This window comes from Oncorhynchus clarkii, chromosome 12 (genome assembly GCF_045791955.1).
Source record: "Oncorhynchus clarkii lewisi isolate Uvic-CL-2024 chromosome 12, UVic_Ocla_1.0, whole genome shotgun sequence".
Classification (NCBI taxonomy): Eukaryota; Metazoa; Chordata; class Actinopteri; order Salmoniformes; family Salmonidae; genus Oncorhynchus; species Oncorhynchus clarkii.
This window is the reverse complement of record NC_092158.1, coordinates 103,572,782-103,592,781: the sequence shown is the minus strand read 5'-3', so window position 1 is coordinate 103,592,781 and position 20,000 is coordinate 103,572,782. Positions and strand designations below refer to the sequence as shown.

The 20,000-nt window shown below is 46.0% G+C and overlaps 1 protein-coding gene across 1 annotated transcript in view; it reads left to right on the top strand.

The window, feature by feature from the left end:
• LOC139421775 (neuronal-specific septin-3-like) overlaps positions 1 to 20,000 on the top strand; it is a 156,123-nt gene that overhangs the window by 44,278 nt on the left and 91,845 nt on the right. The window contains exon 2 of the mRNA XM_071172896.1: positions 4,528 to 6,006. Within this exon, the coding sequence (XP_071028997.1) occupies positions 4,528 to 6,006 (1,479 nt within the window). The remainder of the gene's footprint in view (positions 1 to 4,527; positions 6,007 to 20,000) is intronic.

Below are 20,000 nucleotides of genomic sequence, written 5' to 3'. Positions count from 1 at the left end.
TGTAGGTTAAAGAGACATTTCACCCTGTAAAGATAGCCCTCATCACTACTGGTTAAAGGGACATTTCACCCTGTAAAGACAGCCCTCATCACTACTACCAGGTTAAAGAGACATTTCACCCTGTAAAGATAGCCCTCATCACTACTGGTTAAAGGGACATTTCACCCTGTAAAGATAGCCCTCATCACTACTGGAGGTTAAAGGGACATTTCACCCTGTAAAGACAGCCCTCATCACTACTGGAGGTTAAAGGGACATTTCACCCTGTAAAGATAGCCCTCATCACTACTGTAGGTTAAGACATTTCACCCTGTAAAGACAGCCCTCATCACTACTGGTTAAAGGGACATTTCACCCTGTAAAGACAGCCCTCATCACTACTGGAGGTTAAAGGGTTATTTCACCCTGTAAAGACAGCCCTCATCACTACTGTAGGTTAAGACATTTCACCCTGTAAAGACAGCCCTCATCACTACTGGTTAAAGGGACATTTCACCCTGTAAAGATAGCCCTCATCACTACTGTAGGTTAAGACATTTCACCCTGTAAAGACAGCCCTCATCACTACTGGTTAAAGGGACATTTCACCCTGTAAAGATAGCCCTCATCACTACTGTAGGTTAAGACATTTCACCCTGTAAAGACAGCCCTCATCACTACTGGTTAAAGGGACATTTCACCCTGTAAAGATAGCCCTCATCACTACTGGTTAAAGGGACATTTCACCCTGTAAAGACAGCCCTCATCACTACTGGTTAAAGGGACATTTCACCCTGTAAAGTCAGCCCTCATCACTACTGGTTAAAGGGACATTTCACCCTGTAAAGACAGCCCTCATCACTACTGGAGGTTAAGACATTTCACCCTGTAAAGACAGCCCTCATCACTACTGGAGGTTAAAGGGACATTTCACCCTGTAAAGATAGCCCTCATCACTACTGTAGGTTAAGACATTTCACCCTGTAAAGACAGCCCTCATCACTACTGGTTAAAGGGTCATTTCACCCTGTAAAGATAGCCCTCATCACTACTGGTTAAAGGGTCATTTCACCCTGTAAAGACAGCCCTCATCACTACTGTAGGTTAAGACATTTCACCCTGTAAAGACAGCCCTCATCACTACTGGTTAAAGGGACATTTCACCCTGTAAAGACAGCCCTCATCACTACTGGTTAAAGGGTCATTTCACCCTGTAAAGACAGCCCTCATCACTACTGTAGGTTAAGACATTTCACCCTGTAAAGACAGCCCTCATCACTACTGGTTAAAGGGACATTTCACCCTGTAAAGACAGCCCTCATCACTACCAGGTTAGAGAGACATTTCACCCTGTAAATACAGCCCTCATCACTACTGGTTAAAGAGACATTTCACCCTGTAAAGACAGCCCTCATCACTACTGGAGGTTAAAGGGTCATTTCACCCTGTAAAGACAGCCCTCATCACTACTGGTTAAAGGGACATTTCACCCTGTAAAGACAGCCCTCATCACTACTGGAGGTTAAAGGGTCATTTCACCCTGTAAAGACAGCCCTCATCACTACTGGTTAAAGAGACATTTCACCCTGTAAAGACAGCCCTCATCACTACTGGTTAAAGGGACATTTCACCCTGTAAAGATAGCCCTCATCACTACTGTAGGTTAAGACATTTCACCCTGTAAAGACAGCCCTCATCACTACTGGTTAAAGGGACATTTCACCCTGTAAAGACAGCCCTCATCACTACTGGAGGTTAAAGGGACATTTCACCCTGTAAAGACAGCCCTCATCACTACTACCAGGTTAAAGAGACATTTCACCCTGTAAAGATAGCCCTCATCACTACTGGTTAAAGGGACATTTCACCCTGTAAAGATAGCCCTCATCACTACTGGAGGTTAAAGGGACATTTCACCCTGTAAAGACAGCCCTCATCACTACTGGAGGTTAAAGGGACATTTCACCCAGTAAAGACAGCCCTCATCACTACTGGTTAAAGGGACATTCCCGCCGATTGGATCATCACTGAAAGACATCCCATGGATCCTTAAAACATGGACGACAATATCTAAATGCATTCAGTATAACATAGAGCCTTCACAAAACAACCCCTCCAGCCTCCCCTCTCAATACTCGCTCCTTTGCACCCCAGTATCTCTACTTGCACATTCATCTTCTGTGCATCTATCACTCCAGTGTTTAATTGCTAAATTGTAGTTATTTCACCACTATTGGCCTATTTATTGCCTTACCTCCCTAATCTTACTTCATTTGCACACACTGTATATAGACTTTTCTATTGTGTTATTGACTGTACGTTTGTTTCAGTGTAACTCTGTGTTGTTGTATGTGTCGAGTTTCTGTGCTTTATCTTGGCCAGGTTGTAGTTGTAAATGAGAACTTGTTCTCAACTAGTCTACCTGGTTAAATTAAGGTGAAATAAAGTAAAGTAACTTAAATAAGAACAGTTAGTAATTTTTTTTATTTTGTTAAAGCTCAACTATTCAACTGTTATGAACTAACTCACATATTAACCCTCCCTCCCTCCCTCCTTGTCCCTCCATCTACCCCCTCTCTCTTCCCCTCCCTCCCTCCATCTACCCCCTCTCTCTCCCCCTCCCTCCCTCCCTCCATCTACCCCCTCTCTCTCCCCCTCCCTCCCTCCCTCCCTCCCTCCCTCCCTCCCTCCCTCCCTCCCTCCCTCCCTCCCTCCCTCCCTCCCTCCATCTACCCCCTCTCTCTTCCCCTCCCTCCCTCCATCTACCCCCTCTCTCTCCCCCTCCCTCCCTCCATCTACCCCCTCTCTCTCCCCCTCCCTCCCTCCATCTACCCCCTCTCTCTCCCCCTCCCTCCCTCCATCTACCCCTCCCTCTCCCCCCTCCCTCTCTCTACCTCCCCCCTCTTCCCCCCCTACCTCTTTACCCCTCACCCCCTTCCTCTTCCTCCTCTCCCCCTCCCTCCCTCCCTCCCTCCCTCCCTCCCTCCATCTACCCCCTCTCTCTTCCCCTCCCTCCCTCCATCTACCCCCTCTCTCTCCCCCTCCCTCCCTCCATCTACCCCCTCTCTCTTCCCCTCCCTCCCTCCATCTACCCCCTCTCTCTCCCCCTCCCTCTCTCCCTCCATCTACCCCCTCTCTCTCCCCCTCCCTCCCTCCCTCCCTCCCTCCATCTACCCCCTCTCTCTTCCCCTCCCTCCCTCCATCTACCCCCTCTCTCTCCCCCTCCCTCCCTCCATCTACCCCCTCTCTCTCCCCCTCCCTCCCTCCATCTACCCCCTCTCTCTCCCCCTCCCTCCCTCCATCTACCCCCTCTCTCTCCCCCTCCCTCCCTCCATCTACCCCCTCTCTCTCCCCCTCCCTCCCTCCATCTACCCCTCCCTCTCTCCCCCTCCCTCCCTCCCTCCCTCCCTCCCTCCCTCCCTCCCTCCCTCCCTCCCTCCCTCCCTCCTCTACCTCTGCCCATATCTCCTTCTCTCTCCCCCTCCCTCTCTCCACACCCCACCCTCCTCTACCTCTGCCCATATCTCCTTCTCTCTCCCCCTCCCTCTCTCCACACCCCACCCTCCTCTACCTCTGCCCATATCTCCTTCTCTCTCCCCCTCCCTCTCTCCACACCCCACCCCCCTCTACCTCTGCCCATATCTCCTTCTCTCTCCCCCTCCCTCTCTCCACACCCCACCCTCCTCTACCTCTGCCCATATCTCCTTCTCTCTCCCCCTCCCTCTCTCCACACCCCACCCTCCTCTACCTCTGCCCATATCTCCTTCTCTCTCCCCCTCCCTCTCTCCACACCCCACCCTCCTCTACCTCTGCCCATATCTCCTTCTCTCTCCCCCTCCCTCTCTCCACACCCCACCCTCCTCTACCTCTGCCCATATCTCCTTCTCTCTCCCCCTCCCTCTCTCCACACCCCACCCTCCTCTACCTCTGCCCATATCTCCTTCTCTCTCCCCCTCCCTCTCTCCACACCCCACCCCCCTCTACCTCTGCCCATATCTCCTTCTCTCTCCCCCTCCCTCTCTCCACACCCCACCCTCCTCTACCTCTGCCCATATCTCCTTCTCTCTCCCCCTCCCTCTCTCCACACCCCACCCTCCTCTACCTCTGCCCATATCTCCTTCTCTCTCCCCCTCCCTCTCTCCACACCCCACCCTCCTCTACCTCTGCCCATATCTCCTTCTCTCTCCCCCTCCCTCTCTCCACACCCCACCCCCCTCTACCTCTGCCCATATCTCCTTCTCTCTCCCCCTCCCTCTCTCCACACCCCACCCTCCTCTACCTCTGCCCATATCTCCTTCTCTCTCCCCCTCCCTCTCTCCACACCCCACCCTCCTCTACCTCTGCCCATATCTCCTTCTCTCTCCCCCTCCCTCTCTCCACACCCCACCCTCCTCTACCTCTGCCCATATCTCCTTCTCTCTCCCCCTCCCTCTCTCCACACCCCACCCCCCTCTACCTCTGCCCATATCTCCTTCTCTCTCCCCCTCCCTCTCTCCACACCCCACCCTCCTCTACCTCTGCCCATATCTCCTTCTCTCTCCTCTACAGCTTTAAAAAGATCCTTCGACGTCGACGATGTGGACGAGCTTCCTCCCTTCTCCCCCTCCTCCCCGGTTCCCTCCCCCCTCTCCTCCACCTCCCTCCTCAACAAGACCAACGAGGGTCGAGGGTTCCCCACCTCCAGCCACGGCTCCCCTGCCTTCCGCTCCCGGATCAGCCTTGGTACCAACCCCAGCCCTGCCCAGAGCCCTGTATTCAAGTCTCGCATGGTCTCCAGTCTCTCCTTCAACAGAGCCATGAACAGACCCGCCATCAACAACAATGGAGGGAGCTCCGGAGGCATCACCAGGGCCTCTTCCTTCCAGAACAAGTTCAACCCTAAGGGTTTCTCCTCCTCTCTCTCTGGCCCAGGCAGTGATAATGATAGTCTCCATAGCTCCTCTTCTAGTCTGGAGTATTCCATCCAGGGAGGCGGAGGAGAAGGAGGAGGAGGAGGGGTACCTCCAGGCAAGCCAGGGTCTCTGTCCTACTCCACTAGCCCACAGATGGAGCAGCGTCCTGGGCAGCAGCGTGGCGTGTTCTCTTCCCATGGCAGTGTGTTTCAGCCTATGGGGCTGGGAGCTCCAGAGCCCAGGGGGGTCAGCCACGGATCCATGCCCAGTTTGGACCTCCAGATCGGGGAAGGAGGAGGCGGGGTGATGGGGGTGCGGGGGGCTGGAGGTGGAGGGGTGAGGTATGGCAGTGCCAATGTGGGTTTGAATGGCGGATCCCAGCGGCATTATAACACCAGTCCCTTGGGGAAGGAAGGATGCTACTCTCCCAAACAGAACCACAACAGCTACCAGGCCCAGCCCAAACCCAAAGAGACCCAGCGTCTCAACAAGTTCCCCCTGGATCTAGACAGTCTGGTGGGGGTGAAGACGCCCCAGCCCAGCCCTCATCCTCCCCCCTCGTCTGACCCCCCTAAACCTCCACCCAGAGCACACTATCCCAGCAGCCTCTCTGTCTCAGCTAGCCCATCCCTCAGCAGTCTGGACAGCTCCGGTGGTGACCTCACTCCTCTTCCCGCCGCCAAACACCACGTCTCCTACAACAACATCAACCCCTCCCTCCCCCGCTCTCCCCCACCTACCTCCCCCCCGGGGGCCAAGCCTGTCCCTAAGGTGAGCCAGTCCCCTGTCCCCCTGTCCCCCGCCCAGACCCCCCAGCTCAACCTGCTCTCCCCCAGACCTCAGGTAGGACACCTGGCCCCCTCCACCCCCCTGCCACTGGAGCACACCCAGCCACAGGAAATTATGTCAGAGAGAGAAAGCGTGGGTTCCATCCTGCAGAGGATCGCTTCCTTCTCCCGTCCCGACGCCATGACGACCACCAGGGTTCCAAGCGCCGCCAGTGTTCTGAGCGGTGTTGCCCTTAGCAACGGGGTGAAGAAGGAGAGCCCACCACCGATGATGATGATGCATCAGGAGCGTGTTTCATCACCTCTACCTGTGACGGTCCAGAGACAGGGGCTAAAGAGAGTGCAAGGTAAGCATTTTAAATGTACGTGGTTACTGGCCCAATGCTCTTAACCGCCAGGTTACCTTAACTATCGATATCATAGGAATGTTCCCATGGTGTGCATGTTTCCAAGAGACCATTCCCTAAATGTCAAACAGAACTTACCCAGAACTTAAGATACTAAATGTTCCAGACACATTTCAAGAATATTCATGTGATCAGTTTTCTGTGGTTTAGGAAAATATTCCATCAACGTCCCACCAAACATACACAGAACATGGTCGTCATTAAAGCAGACTGGAACACTCTCCTTAAAGCAGACTGGAACACATCTCTATTATGATGTATATCTCCTTAAAGCAGACTGGAACACATCTCCATTATGATGTATATCTCCTTAAAGCAGACTGGAACTCATCTCCATTATGATGTATATCTCCTTAAAGCAGACTGGAACACATCTCCATTATGATGTATATCTCCTTAAAGCAGACTGGAACTCATCTCCATTATGATGTATATCTCCTTAAAGCAGACTGGAACACATCTCCATTATGATGTATATCTCCTTAAAGCAGACTGGAACACATCTCCATTATGATGTATATCTCCTTAAAGCAGACTGGAACACATCTCCATTATGATGTATATCTCCTTAAAGCAGACTGGAACACATCTCCATGATGATGTATATCTCCTTAAAGCAGACTGGAACTCATCTCCATTACGATGTATATCTCCTTAAAGCAGACTGGAACACATCTCCATTATGATGTATATCTCCTTAAAGCAGACTGGAACTCATCTCCATTATGATGTATATCTCCTTAAAGCAGACTGGAACACATCTCCATTATGATGTATATCTCCTTAAAGCAGACTGGAACTCATCTCCATGATGATGTATATCTCCTTAAAGCAGACTGGAACACATCTCCATTATGATGTATATCTCCTTAAAGCAGACTGGAACACATCTCCATTATGATGTATATCTCCTTAAAGCAGACTGGAACTCATCTCCATTATGATGTATATCTCCTTAAAGCAGACTGGAACACATCTCCATGATGATGTATATCTCCTTAAAGCAGACTGGAACACATCTCCATTATGATGTATATCTCCTTAAAGCAGACTGGAACACATCTCCATTATGATGTATATCTCCTTAAAGCAGACTGGAACTCATCTCCATGATGATGTATATCTCCTTAAAGCAGACTGGAACACATCTCCATTATGATGTATATCTCCTTAAAGCAGACTGGAACACATCTCCATTATGATGTATATCTCCTTAAAGCAGACTGGAACTCATCTCCATTATGATGTATATCTCCTTAAAGCAGACTGGAACACATCTCCATTATGATGTATATCTCCTTAAAGCAGACTGGAACTCATCTCCATTATGATGTATATCTCCTTAAAGCAGACTGGAACACATTTCCATTATGATGTATATCTCCTTAAAGCAGACTGGAACACATCTCCATTATGATGTATATCTCCTTAAAGCAGACTGGAACACATCTCCATTATGATGTATATCTCCTTAAAGCAGACTGGAACTCATCTCCATTATGATGTATATCTCCTTAAAGCAGACTGGAACTCATCTCCATTATGATGTATATCTCCTTAAAGCAGACTGGAACACATCTCCATTATGATGTATATCTCCTTAAAGCAGACTGGAACACATCTCCATTATGATGTATATCTCCTTAAAGCAGACTGGAACACATCTCCATTATGATGTATATCTCCTTAAAGCAGACTGGAACACATCTCCATTATGATGTATATCTCCTTAAAGCAGACTGGAACTCATCTCCATTATGATGTATATCTCCTTAAAGCAGACTGGAACTCATCTCCATTATGATGTATATCTCCTTAAAGCAGACTGGAATACATCTCCATCCATGAATTCTCATTTGAGGACTTTATTGTAGATTGGAGGTCATACTATGAGGTCCAGGTCTTGTTGTGTTGTACTCGTGTCATACTATAAGGACCAGGTCTTGTTGTGTTGTACTCGTGTCATACTATGAGGACCAGGTCTTGTTGTGTTGTACTCGTGTCATACTATGAGGTCCAGGTCTTGTTGTGTTGTACTCGTGTCATACTATAAGGACCAGGTCTTGTTGTGTTGTACTCGTGTCATACTATGAGGTCCAGGTCTTGTTGTGTTGTACTCGTGTCATACTATAAGGACCAGGTCTTGTTGTGTTGTACTCATGTCATACTATGAGGACCAGGTCTTGTTGTGTTGTACTCGTGTCATACTATAAGGACCAGGTCTTGTTGTGTTGTACTCGTGTCATACTATGAGGACCAGGTCTTGTTGTGTTGTACTATAAGGACCAGGTCTTGTTGTGTTGTACTCGTGTCATACTATGAGGACCAGGTCTTGTTGTGTTGTACTCGTGTCCTACTATGAGGACCAGGTCTTGTTGTGTTGTACTCGTGTCATACTATAAGGTCCAGGTCTTGTTGTGTTGTACTCGTGTCATACTATAAGGTCCAGGTCTTGTTGTGTTGTACTCGTGTCATACTATGAGGTCTATGTCTTGTTGTGTTGTACTCGTGTCATACTATGAGGTCCAGGTCTTGTTGTGTTGTACTCGTGTCATACTATGAGGTCCAGGTCTTGTTGTGTTGTACTCGTGTCATACTATGAGGTCCAGGTCTTGTTGTGTTGTACTCGTGTCCTACTATGAGGACCAGGTCTTGTTGTGTTGTACTCGTGTCCTACTATGAGGACCAGGTCTTGTTGTGTTGTACTCGTGTAATACATTGAGGACCAGGTCTTGTTGTGTTGTACTCGTGTCATACTATGAGCTCCAGGTCTTGTTGTGTTGTACTCGTGTCATACTATGAGGTCCAGGTCTTGTTAGGTTGTACTCGTGTCATACTATAAGGACCAGGTCTTGTTGTGTTGTACTCGTGTCATACTATGAGGACCAGGTCTTGTTGTGTTGTACTCGTGTCATACTATAAGGTCCAGGTCTTGTTGTGTTGTACTCGTGTCATACTATAAGGACCAGGTCTTGTTGTGTTGTACTCGTGTCATACTATGAGGTCCAGGTCTTGTTGTGTTGTACTTGTGTCATACTATTAGGTCCAGGTCATAATGGCACAGGAGGTAGTGCTGTGTCCTGTATGTGTAGAGTTACTGGTTCATGTCCCTCTCAGCTGGTCCGTCTCCATCACTAGTATCTGTTGTTGTCCCAGAGGACACAGAACACAGCTGGACGGTCAGTGGTGCTGCTAATAGTCTGGAAACTCTGAGCCAAATCAAAACAGTCTCCGTCTGGAAAGTATGTGGCATCTCCAATACACCCACTACATAACATGATGATTCTGATAGAACACTGTCGGGTTCTGCTGGACTGCTGGTCCTGGTCTCACCCACTACATAACATGGATGATTCTGATAGAACACTGTCGGGTTCCGCCGGACTGCTGGTCCTGGTCTCACTAATACACAGTGGTCACAGCCTCCCCTCATGGAACAACAACATTCTGATAGAACACTGTCGGGTTCCGCCGGACTGCTGGTCCTGGTCTCACTAATACACAGTGGTCACAGCCTCCCCTCATGGAACAACAACTTTCTGATAGAACACTGTCGGGTTCCGCCGGACTGCTGGTCCTGGTCTCACTAATACACAGTGGTCACAGCCTCCCCTCATGGAACAACAACATTCTGATAGAACACTGTCGGGTTCCGCTGGACTGCTGGTTCTGCTCTCGCTAATACACAGTGGTCACAGCCTCCCCTCATGGAACAACAACATCCTCTGTTTAGACAGACCATCATGTTGAAGAGTCCTTTTCCACATGGAACATGATAATTCTCCTCTTCCTCCCCCTTTTCCTCTCCTCTTTCTCCTCCTCCTCTTTTTCTCCATTCCTCCCCTGTTCTCTCCTCTCCTCTGTTTCCCCTCTCTCCTCTCCTCTGTTTCCCCTCTCTCCTCTCCTGGGGTTTAACAGATGGACACTAAGCTTTTACAGTTAGAGTCTTTGTGCGTATGTGTGTGTGTGTGTGTATGTGCGTGTGCGTGTGTGTGTGCTTGTGCGTGTGCGTGTGTGTGCGCTTGTGCGTGTGTGTGTGTGCGTGTGCGTGCGCGTGTGTGTGTGCGTGACAGCTGGGGGTCGGTGTACCATGCCTGACTGAATAGACAACATGTTGAGAGGGGAAGGTAAAGATAGAGGGAGAGAGGAATTTACAGAAGACCGGCAGAGTGGGATTAAGGAGAACTGAAATGTTTCCTCTCAAACACAAAGATGACTTCACACACACACTCACACACACACACACACACACACACACACACACACACACACAGACACACACACAGACACACACACACACACACAGACACACACACAAACACACAAACACACACACACAGTGTTGCCTTGTAAAGGACATCATTCTGCTTGCTTAGAAAGTACTACATCTGGTGTGAACTCAGGACCTCTGCCTCACAACCACACCTGACCGCCCTCCTCAAGCCTCTTAGCCGATCCGAGGAGGGACACTTAAGGCTGAGGAGTACATGTCACACATCCCCATGTTCTACCCCTAGTGGTCCTGTCTCTGTACTGTATCATCACCATGTTCTACCACTAGTGGTCCTGTCCTGCAGCCCTGTCTCTGTACTGTATCATCCCCATGTTCTACCCCTAGTGGTCCTGTCTCTGTACTGTATCATCACCATGTTCTACCCCTAGTGGTCCTGTCTCTGTACTGTATCATCACCATGTTCTACCACTAGTGGTCCTGTCCTGCAGCCCTGTCTCTGTACTGTATCATCCCCATGTTCTACCCCTAGTGGTCCTGTCTCTGTACTGTATCATCACCATGTTCTACCCCTTGTGGTCCTGTCTCTATACTGTATCATCACCATGTTCTACCCCTAGTGGTCCTGTCTCTGTACTGTATCATCACCATGTTTTACCCCTAGTGGTCCTGTCTCTGTACTGTATCATCACCATGTTCTACCCCTAGTGGCCCTGTCTCTATACTGTATCATCACCATGTTCTACCCCTAGTGGTCCTGTCTCTATACTGTATCATCACCATGTTCTACCCCTAGTGGTCCTGTCTCTGTACTGTATCATCACCATGTTCTACCCCTAGTGGTCCTGTCTCTGTACTGTATCATCACCATGTTCTACCCCTAGTGGTCCTGTCTCTGTACTGTATCATCACCATGTTCTACCCCTAGTGGTCCTGTCTCTGTACTGTATCATCACCATGTTCTACCCCTAGTGGTCCTGTCTCTGTACTGTATCATCACCATGTTCTACCCCTAGTGGTCCTGTCTCTGTACTGTATGTCTGCTGTCAGAAAGGGAGGTGGTGATTGGTGGATGGCTGTGCTGAAGGATAGATGTGATTGGAGGTGGTGATTGGTGGATGGCTGTGCTGAAGGATAGATGTGATTGGAGGTGGTGATTGGTGGATGGCTGTGCTGAAGGACAGATGTGATTGGAGGTGGTGATTGGTGGATGGCTGTGCTGAAGGACAGATGTGATTGGAGGTGGTGATTGGTGGATGGCTGTGCTGAAGGATAGATATGATTGGAGGTGGTGATTGGTGGATGGCTGTGCTGAAGGACAGATGTGATTGGAGGTGGTGATTGGTGGATGGCTGTGCTGAAGGATAGATGTGATTGGAGGTGGTGATTGGTAGATGGCTGTGCTGAAGGACAGATGTGATTGGAGGTGTTGATTGGTGGATGGCTGTGCTGAAGGATAGATGTGATTGGAGGTGGTGATTGGTGGATTGCTGTGCTGAAAGATAGATGTGATTGGAGGTGGTGATTGGTGGATGGCTGTGCTGAAGGATAGATGTGATTGGAGGTGGTGATTGGTGATGGCTGTGCTGAAGGATAGATATGATTGGAGGTGGTGATTGGTGGATGGCTGTGCTGAAGGACAGATCTGATTGGAGGTGGTGATCTTCCTCGGAGATTAGACACTCAACACAGACGCTACATTCCGGACATTTCTCGTTCTGATATGTCTTAATTCATTTATTTGATTTTGTGGATTTGTGTGTGTTGTTTGGTAAGGTGGGGTATTACTGTTGGCTTTAGAAACATAAGCATTTCTCTCCACCTGTGATAACGTCTGCAAACTATTTGTTCCCAACCAATAACATTTGATGTGATGGTTAGGGTTAGGTGGTATGCTGGTAAGTCTTAGATGGAAGTTCACCAATATTTACACTCTTAGAACAAAGGGTTCCTTTTTGATTCCAGGTTTAACCCTTTTTTGTTCCAGGTTGAACCCTTTTTTGTTCCAGGTTGAACCCTTTTTTGTTCCAGGTAGAACCCTTTTGGGTTGCACATAGAACCCTCTCTGTAAAGGGTTGTACATGTAACCTAAAACTGTTCTACGTGGAACCAACAAGGGTCCTACAAAGGGTTATCCTATAGGGACAGACGAAAAACCCTTTTTGTTGTGTAGTGTTCTCTAGGCTCTCCACAAAGACCTCTTGCTGTGTTTATTTCTCTCTCTCTCTTTCTCTGTCTCTCTCTCCCTCTCTCTCTGTCTCTGTCTCTCTGTCTCTGTCTGTCTCTCTCTCTCTTTCTCTTTCTCTGTCTCTTTCTCTCTCTCTGTCTCTCTGTCTCTGTCTGTCTCTTTCTCTCTCTCTCTCTCTTTCTCTTTCTCTGTCTCTCTCTCTGTCTCTCTCTCTCTCTCTCTCTCTCTCTCTCTCTCTCTCTCTCTCTCTCTCTTTCTCTGTCTCTCTCTCTGTCTCTCTCTCTCTCTCTCTCTCTCTCTCTCTCTCTCTCTCTGTCTCTCTCTCTCTCTCTCTCTCTCTCTCTCTCTCTCTCTCTCTCTCTCTCTCTCTCTCTCTCTCTCTCTCTCTCTCTCTCTCTCTCTCTCTCTCTCTCTCTCTCTCTCTCTCTCTCTCTCTCTCTCGCTCTCTCTCTCTCGTTTAGTCTTTTACTGCAGTGGGCTAAATCAGCACCACACAGAGTGTTTCTGTGTAGTCTTAAACAAAAGAAGACACCTGTACCATGTCAGATATAGAGTTGAAATGTATTACATATTGAGATTCAATCCCAATATGACACGTTATATACATGACAGAAGACTGAAATGTATTACATATTGAGATTCAATCCCAATATGACACGTTATATACATGACAGAAGACTGAAATGTATTACATATTGAGATTCAATCCCAATATGACACGTTATATACATGACAGAAGACTGAAATGTATTACATATTGAGATTCAATCCCAATATGACACGTTATATACATGACAGAAGACTGAAATGTATTACATATTGAGATTCAATCCCAGTATGACACGTTATATACATGACAGAAGACTGAAATGTATTACATATTGAGATTCAATCCCAATATGACACGTTATATACATGACAGAAGACTGAAATGTATTACATATTGAGATTCAATCCTAATATGACACGTTATATACATGACAGAAGACTGAAATGTATTACATATTGAGATTCAATCCTAATATGACACGTTATATACATGACAGAAGACTGAAATGTATTACATATTGAGATTCAATCCCAGTATGACACGTTATAAACATGACAGAAGACTGAAATGTATTACATATTGAGATTCAATCCCAATATGACACGTTATATACATGACAGAAGACTGAAATGTATTACATATTGAGATTCAATCCCAGTATGACACGTTATATACATGACAGAAGACTGAAATGTATTACATATTGAGATTCAATCCCAATATGACACGTTATATACATGACAGAAGACTGAAATGTATTACATATTGAGATTCAATCCCAGTATGACACGTTATAAACATGACAGAAGACAGAAATATAACAAAACTGTTTGACATTTCGCCTTTAATTGTATTTATTAATTAATTATGAAAATGATGAATAACATTCCACCCCCACGAGGCCCCTAGGTCATTTGACTGGAGGAAATGGCTCCACCCATTATCACAGAGGGATGTTGACCCTACACAGGAGGGTCACGCCCAGCTGGATGCCTTCTCATCACATGGTTTCATCATCTACACACACACACTGCTGTTATATGTCCTCCTGTGTTTTTAATGGCTTGTTGTGACCTTTCACAGGAGGGGGGTTATTTTTAGTTGTTACACCCCTGGCTCGTGTGTGTGTGTAGTCCTCTTCCTGACTGTTTCCTGCTTCCTGTTATAACAAACAAGACAGGTTCACTGTTCTGCCTTGACACCACCGGGATTCTATCATTCTGTTGTGAAGCGTTGAAGCACCTCTGAATAGTTTGACACACTGGTAGGAATGATTAACCAGTGACCCCTGGGTTTTCCCCTCAGCTCTTACTGCAGACAGAGTCTGCCTACAAAAATGGCACCCTAGCCCCTACATAGTGCACTATGGGCCCCTGTCTGTTTTGATGTGAGATACAGAGAATTCTGTCCTCATGTCCACTACTATCTATATAACGGTTGAATTATGTTAATCTGTCTCCTCATGTCCACTACTATCTAATTACTGTTTAATTATGTTAATCTGTCTCCTCATGTCCACTACTATCTAATTACTGTTTAATTATGTTAATCTGTCTCCTCATGTCCACTACTATCTAATTACTGTTTAATTATGTTAATCTGTCTCCTCATGTCCACTACTATCTAATTACTGTTTAATTATGTTAATCTGTCTCCTCATGTCCACTACTATCTAATTACTGTTTAATTATGTTAATCTGTCTCCTCATGTCCACTACTATCTAATTACTGTTTAATTATGTTAATCTGTCTCCTCATGTCCACTACTATCTAATTACTGTTTAATTATGTTAATCTGTCTCCTCATGTCCACTACTATCTAATTACTGTTTTATTATGTTAATCTGTCTCCTCATGTCCACTACTATCTAACTACTGTTTAATTATGTTAATCTGTCTCCTCATGTCCACTACTATCTAATTACTGTTTAATTATGTTAATCTGTCTCCTCATGTCCACTACTATCTAATTACTGTTTAATTATGTTAATCTGTCTCCTCATGTCCACTACTATCTAACTACTGTTTAATTATGTTAATCTGTCTCCTCATGTCCACTACTATCTAATTACTGTTTAATTATGTTAATCTGTCTCCTCATGTCCACTACTATCTAATTACTGTTTAATTATGTTAATCTGTCTCCTCATGTCCACTACTATCTAATTACTGTTTAATTATGTTAATCTGTCTCCTCAAATGCACTACTATTTAATGACTGTCCCAGATGCAGCCTTGATACACCCACAGAGAGACAGGGGGCTCTTTCAGCTGTTAGTAGACTATGTTAGATGACTGTCTACCTAGCGACTCTCTTCCCAAATAATGACTGATAGGACAGTTAGCTAAGGCTGTATTACCTAGCTTAGAGCAGGAGATCACAGAGACACAAACACACACAGATAATGACTGATAGGACAGTTAGCTAAGGCTGTATTACCTAGCTTAGAGCAGGAGATCACAGAGACACAAACACACACAGATAATGACTGATAGGACAGTTAGCTAAGGCTGTATTACCTAGCTTAGAGCAGGAGATCACAGAGACACAAACACACACAGATAATGACTGATTGGACAGTTAGCTAAGGCTGTATTACCTAGCTTAGAGCAGGAGATCACAGAGACACAAACACACACAGATAATGACTGATAGGACAGTTAGCTAAGGCTGTATTACCTATCTTAGAGAAGGAGATCACAGAGACACAAACACACACAGCGAAATGAGAGAAAATGAAGACACCTGTCGGAGGCTGTCTTCACATGTGGTGTTCAATATTAATGCTGAAGAATATTCCCTGTTAAATTATTGTGTTGTTTTTCTACAGACCCGTTTTAGCCAAAATATGTTAGACTTTCCAATTAAAACATAAGCACATGTGTTGTACTCCCCTCCCATAGTCTCTGGGGGGGGGGGGTTATGTGTTGTACTCCCCTCCCATAGTCTCTGGGGGGGGGGGGGGGCATGTGGTGTACTCCCCTCCCATAGTCTCTGGGGGGGGGGGGGGGGGGTTATGTGTTGTACTCCCCTCCCATAGTCTCTGGGGGGGGGTTATGTGTTGTACTCCCCTCCCATAGTCTCTGGGGGGGGGGAATGTGTTGTACTCCCCTCCCATAGTCTCTGGGCGGGGGGGGGGGGGGGGGGGGGTTGTCAGACCATGAGACATCTTGAACATCCTTTTCTCTCTTCACTAAATAGTCTGTAGGGTCCGAACGGTTTGTTTGTACAGGTGACCGTGGTTCCTTCATGTGTGGAGGTCTACCATTTTGTTTCTGTAGGGTCCGAACGGTTTGTTTGTACAGGTGACCGTGGTTCCTTCATGTGTGGAGGTCTACCATTTTGTTTCTGTAGGGTCCGAACGGTTTGTTTGTACAGGTGACCGTGGTTCCTTCATGTGTGGAGGTCTACCATTTTGTTTCTGTAGGGTCCGAACGGTTTGTTTGTACAGGTGACCGTGGTTCCTTCATGTGTGGAGGTCTACCATTTTGTTTCTGTAGGGTCCGAACGGTTTGTTTGTACAGGTGACCGTGGTTCCTTCATGTGTGGAGGTCTACCATTTTTTTTCTGAGGTCTTGGCTGATTTCTTTTGATTTTCCCATGATGTCAAGCAAAGAGGAGAAACTGAGTTTGAAGGTAGGCCTTGAAATACAGCTACAGGTACACCTCCAATTGACTCAAATGATGTCAATTAGCCTATCAGAAGCTTCTAAAGCCATGACATCATTTTCTGGAATTTTCCAAGCTGTTTAAAGGCACAGTCAACTTAGTGTATGTCAACTTCTGACCCACTGGAATTGTGATACAGTGAATTATAAGTTAACTAATCTGTCTGTAAACAATTGTTGGAAAAATGACTTGTGTCATGCACAAAGTAGATGTCCTAACCGACTTGCCAAAACTATAGTTTGTTAATTAACAAGAAATTTGTGGAGTGGTTGCAAAACGAGTTTTAATGACTCCAACCTAAGTGTATGTAAACTTCCCTACTTCAACTGTCTATTTAGATACTTCAAGGGATCTCAGAATTCCAATTCAAACAGCTAAATGACCCTTGGTGTGACCTTCTTAAAACAATTCCATCAGCTTAGGAGAATCCACCCTCCCCCCGACTTAGAGAGAGAGGTCTGTAGAGGGGTTTAAAACCTGAAGCTCACCTCTCAAATCAAATCAAATTGTATTAGTCACATGAGCCGAAAACAACAGATATATATAGACCTTACCGTGAAATGCTGAAAACAACAGGTATATATAGACCTTACCGTGAAATGCTGAAAACAACAGGTATATATAGACCTTACCGTGAAATGCTGAAAACAACAGGTATATATAGACCTTACCGTGAAATGCTGAAAACAACAGGTATATATAGACCTTACCGTGAAATGCTTACGTACGAACCCTTAACCAACAACGCAGTTAAGAAAATAAGAGTTAAGAAAATATTTACTAAATAAACTAAAGTTAAAAAAAGTATCACAATAAAATAACATTACAGTTGGTTTGGAGCCGTAACACGACAGGCGCCATTGTTATGTCGATCTAATCTCAATCACATTGTGGAAAAAGTCTATCTCAAATTCCCACTGCATCAGCTGACCGGGTCGTTCCCTACATATCAGATATCTCTCTGTCTATATGACCGGGTCGTTCCCTACATATCAGATATCTCTCTCTCTATGTGACCGGGTCGTTTGCCTCCATACCAGATATCTGTCTATGTGACCTGGTCGTTTTCCTCCATACCAGATATCTGTCTATGTGACCTGGTCGTTTTCCTCCATACCAGATATCTGTCTATGTGACCTGGTCGTCTCCATATCAGATATCTGTCTATGTGACCTGGTCGTTTTCCTCCATATCAGATATCTGTCTATGTGACCTGGTCGTTTACCTCCATATCAGATATCTGTCTATGTGACCTGGTCGTTCTCTCCATATCAGATATCTGTCTATGTGACCTGGTCGTTTTCCTACATATCAGATATCTCTCTGTCTATATGACCGGGTCGTTCTCTCCATATCAGATATCTGTCTATGTGACCTGGTCGTTCTCTCCATATCAGATATCTGTCTATGTGACCTGGTCGTTTACCTCCCTACCAGATATCTGTCTATGTGACCTGGTCGTTTTCCTCCATATCAGATATCTGTCTATGTGACCTGGTCGTTTTCCTCCATATCAGATATCTGTCTATGTGACCTGGTCGTCTCCATATCAGATATCTGTCTATATGACCGGGTCGTTCTCTCCATATCAGATATCTGTCTATGTGACCTGGTCGTTTACCTCCATATCAGATATCTGTCTATGCAACCTGGTCGTTTTCCTCCATATCAGATATCTGTCGGTCTATGTGACCTGGTCGTTCCCTCCATATCAGATATCTGTCTATGTGACCTGGTCGTTCCCTCCATATCAGATATCTGTCTATGTGACCTGGTCGTTTACCTCCATATCAGATATCTGTCTATGTGACCTGGTCGTTCCCTCCATATCAGATATCTGTCTATGTGACCTGGTTGTTCCCTCCATATCAGATATCTGTCTATGTGACCTGGTCGTCTCCATACCAGATATCTCTCTGTCTATATGACCGGGTTGTTTCCTCCATACCAGATATCTCTCTGTCTATGTGACCTGGTCGTCTCCATATCAGATATCTCTCTCTCTATGTGACCGGGTCGTTCCCTACATACCAGATATCTCTCTGTCTATGTGACCTGGTCGTTCCCTCCATATCAGATATCTGTCTATGTGACCTGGTCGTCTCCATACCAGATATCTCTCTGTCTATATGACCGGGTCGTTCCCTACATACCAGATATCTCTCTCTCTATGGATGCATCCCAATTGGAGACCTATTCCCTATATTAGGCCCTATGGGCCCTGGTCAAAGGCAGTGCCCTACGTAGGGAACAAGGTGCCATTTGGTCAGAAGAGTGGCCGAATCAAATTAGAGTCTGAGGTTTGATTCTATCGCGGATGAACAGAAGAGGACTTTATAGGAATCTGTTCTGGAGGAAGACTCCAGACAATCATCTAGTTTATATTTCTGAAGTTGACATTTTGTTGAAGAAATGTTGTTAGTGAATTAGAATTAGTACAACCGTCACTGGTGTCTATGTGTTCATACCTAGATGTATGCTTCTATCCTCCTCTCCTCACCCCCCTCTCGCTCTCTCTCTCTCTCTCTCTCTCTCTCTCTCTATCTCTCTCTCTCTCTCTCTCTCTCTCTCTCTCTCTCTCTCTCTCTCTCTCTCTCTCTCTCTAACTATCCAGACTTCTTCATCTCTCTCTCAATTCAATTCAAGGGCTTTATTGGCATGGGAAACGTGTTAACATTGCCAAAGCAAGTGAGGTAGATAATATATAAAGTGAAATAAACAATGAAAATTAACAGTAAACATTACACATACAGAAGTTTCAAAACAATAAAGACATTACAAATGTCATATTATATATATACAGTGTTTTAACAATGTACAAATGGTTAAAGTACACAAGGGAAAATAAATTTGCATAAATATGGGTTGTATTTACAATGGTGTTTGTTCTTCACTGGTTGCCCTTTTCTCGTGGCAACAGGTCACAAACCTTGCTGCTGTGATGGCACACTGTGGAGTTTCACCCAGTAGATATGGGAGTTTATCAAAATTGGATTTGTTTTCGAATTCTTTGTGGATCTGTGTAATCTGAGGGAAATATGTGTCTCTAATATGGTCATACATTGTGCAGGAGGTTAGGAAGTGCAGCTCAGTTTCCACCTCATTTTGTGGGCAGTGAGCACATAGCCTGTCTTCTCTTGAGAGCCATGTCTGCCTACGGCGGCCTTTCTCAATAGCAAGGCTATGCTCACTGAGTCTGTACATAGTCAAAGCTTTCCTTAAGTTTGGGTCAGTCACAGTGGTCAGGTATTCTGCCGCTGTGTACTCTCTGTGTAGGCCCAAATAACATTCTAGT